This window comes from Homalodisca vitripennis, chromosome 2 (genome assembly GCF_021130785.1).
Source record: "Homalodisca vitripennis isolate AUS2020 chromosome 2, UT_GWSS_2.1, whole genome shotgun sequence".
Lineage (NCBI taxonomy): Eukaryota > Metazoa > Arthropoda > Insecta > Hemiptera > Cicadellidae > Homalodisca > Homalodisca vitripennis.
Window position 1 is genome coordinate 185348896 of NC_060208.1, and position 3383 is coordinate 185352278.

The window sequence follows — 3383 nt, forward strand, 5'->3', positions numbered from 1 at the left end:
AGATCTTGAAGAAAAATCCATCTCTGCTACTATGAAGACATGTGTCGCCCCTGTACCAGAAAAATTAGTTGAATTCACACCAAGCCTGGTCTCTTCTCTAGATCAAACCTGTTGGAAACCTCAATCGACTCCACCAGTTGGTGCGCAACCATTGAAACCCGATGAAACAATAGAAGAGTTTTTTTAAGCAAATATTCAAAAATATAGAGTCTGTAATCCGGCAAATCGAACTAACCGAAGCTTATCTCCTGGCAACCCGACTGTGGATGCGGATGAAGACGGCTCACCAACACAGAATCCAAATCCCCATTTTTTATGCAACATTTCAACAGCGAAAGCCCGGTGGAAAACCCCTCAAAGAAGCAGATTATTCATCAATTCCAAACTAAAGCTCAGCAAAGTCTAACAATATTTCATCAGAATGTCGACCGAATCAATAACAAAGTTGACCAACTCAATCATCTTCTTAGTTCATTACAGCCAGCTATTTTGGTTATAACTGAGCATGGGCAGTCAATGGAAAAGTTGGCAAACACCTGTCTCCTGAACTACACTTTAGCAGCTTCTTTTAGTAGAGAACACAACTTGAAAGGCGGTGTTGCAATATTTTATGCAAACGGTCTAGACATTGAGGTAGAAAATTTGAATGTTGACTCATTGAGTGTGCCTCTTGTCTGTGAAATTGCAGCAGTTAAGATTTCCTGGTCTGGTAGAAAAGAACATTTACATATCCTTGGCACCTACCTACCTCCGAGTAATAGTTTGGAGAAAACCTCCGAGGCCTTTGAGGTTCTATCTAGTGCCCTGGAATCATTGTCTGTGAAAAACTCACCGGTAGTATTAGTCGGAGACATTAACATTGATGGCCTGAAATCTTCAAGGCAAAAATCGGAGTTCAACGAACTGCTGGCAGAATATGACATGGCAAGAATCTTACTACCACCCACAAGGATAACGGCAACCTCATCCACTTCCATCGATACAGTGTGTTCAAACTTACGACTTATTCCTGATATCAATGTTCAGGTGCTGAAAACAGGAATTTCTGACCATACAGGCCAGCTTTCAGAGGTCAATTTCAAAGTCGCCACTGTCAATCCAACTTCTTCGGTTCGGCGCCACCTCAACACTGAGAACTCGTCCAATTTGAAAGCACACCTGAGTTGTGAAGCATGGGACACAGTATATGAAGCATGCGATCTAGAAAGCTCATACAACAGCTTTATTGGCATAATTGCAACGGCTCTTGACGCCACGTGTCCTCTCAAGAAATCACGTGATAGAAATGGCAAACGAAAATTTCATTCTTACGATAAAGAAACAAGACGTTTGAAGACCCAATTTCTTGATGCTCAGGAAGCCTATGTTCTCAGTGGAAGTCAGGTTGACAAACGCCATACGTCCGATCTAAAAAAGCTTTACGATATGAAGCTGAAACAACTCAGAAAAGATGCAAATGCTAAGCTCATTCAAGAAGCAGAAAATAAAAGTCAAGCGATTTGGAAATCTATAAATTTAGAAAGGACCCAGAAAGATTCAGGACACAAAACACAAAGGCTCAGAATTGATGGTACAGTTGTTACAGAATCCGAAGCGCTTGCAAATCATTTCAATGAGTATTTTTCTACAATAGCTGACAAAACATTGAATGAAAAGCAAACAGGACATCTATACAAAGTGCATGTACAACCCCCTGATGTAGAGTTTCCACTGACCGTTTTATCCCCAACTAATGTAAAAGAGATGAGTGAGATTATTCGACAGCTAAAACCAAAAAGATCTGCTGGGCTTGATGAGATCTCCTAACAAATATTGAAAAACTGCAGTGACATGGTTGAGCATATCATCGATAAAATTGAAGAAAGGGATACGGTCACTGGCATCTTTCTTGACATGACCAAGGCATTCGACTGCCTTGGCCATGATCTGATTCTGGAGAAGCTTAGTTTATTGGGCTTCAAGAACACTGCGCTGAGATGGATTTCCAACTATCTTCAAGGTAGAGAGCAGTTGGTGGAGCTGGACGATGTGCGGAATAATTGCAAGTCGAAAATCAGATCCGGTCTTCTCCCGATGTCACGGGGACCGGTCCTTGGACCGGTTCTTTTCATCCTCTTTACTAATGACCTTCCAGGATTTCTCAACAACCATTGCTACACAGTCATGTACGCAGACGACTCTGTTCTCTTGACATCTGGAAGCTCAGCAGAATCTCTTGAGATCGATTCATTGGTGGCGCTTGGTTACGCGGAAGATTACTGCAGCAGCAACGACTTAATTTTTAATGAGTCAAAAACTAAGCAGCTTACCTTTGGAAGCATAAAGGATGAAATTGCTCCACTACCAGATCTGCTTGCTGTGAATAACACAAAACATCTTGGAGTTGTGCTGGATGATCGTCTCTCCTGGCAAGACCATTTAGACCATCTCTGTCGAAAGCTTAGCAGTTCTCTTTTTGCATTGAGAAGAGTCAAGTCTACTAGCACTCAAGACGCTGTACTGGTGGCTTATCACGCCCTATTTGAAAGTCATCTGAGATATGGAGTTGCTGTTTGGGGGTCTGCTGCCCACACTCATCTGGAGCGAGTATTGATAATACAGAAGAAAGCTATGAAGATCATGTTTGGCGTGGGATGGCGTGATAGCTGTAGAGAAGTATTCAGAGCACATAATCTGTTAACGGTTATTAGTCTCTACATAGTCGAATCCATTGTTCTGGCCTCTACCATAGCTTTGAAACGCAATGAGCAAGTCCACCAATATGAAACCAGAAATGGGTTAAACTATAACCTTCCTGCTCATCGCCTGACTCTGTATGAACGTAAGCCATCATACGCCGGGGCGAGATTTTTCAACAATCTTCCTCAAGAACTGAAGGATGACAACCCAATGACTCTGAAGAAGAAACTAGTTAGCTGGTTCTCGAAGATGCCGTTTTATAGTGTCAAAGAGTACATAGACTGGCAAAATTTTAACCTAAACTGAAGACTTTGTAATTTAATTGTAGCCTATTGACACCATTCCGATCTCCAAGACTGTGAATAAAGATTTCTGTATTCTGTATATTCTGTATAGCATCAGATCCAGACACTATATTACAAGAGGAAGGTGAATTGGAGTTAAACTCAACATATTCATCAAATCAACCATTTTTATCATAGGTACGTCATGTGTCATACGAAAAGTTAAACTAGTAACAAATTAGTCAAATGAATGTATACATGTTTTTGGCATCTTCGTGTTCAGTCAGCTTTTGTGCCTTTCCTCCATTTAACTGCGTACGTAATATCTATTAGGCTACCTTCATTACTTTTGGTCATTTTTAAAAATAAATATTTGCCGATCTTTTTGACTAACTTTCTCCTCTATCAATTCATTCTGAG

The 3383-nt window shown here is 40.9% G+C and overlaps 1 protein-coding gene across 1 annotated transcript; it reads left to right on the top strand.

Moving 5' to 3' along the window:
* The first annotated feature begins 516 nt into the window (after positions 1-516).
* On the top strand, positions 517-1806 carry LOC124355929. The gene has a single exon (XM_046807081.1). It carries the CDS (start codon positions 517-519, stop codon positions 1804-1806), a length of 1290 nt encoding a protein of 429 aa, XP_046663037.1.
* Positions 1807-3383: the final 1577 nt, after the last annotated feature.

Excerpts from the sequence above, each read along its gene's own strand:
- LOC124355929 (XM_046807081.1), top strand. The coding sequence starts at position 517 with ATGGAAAAGTTGGCAAACACCTGTCTCCTGAACTACACTTTAGCAGCT.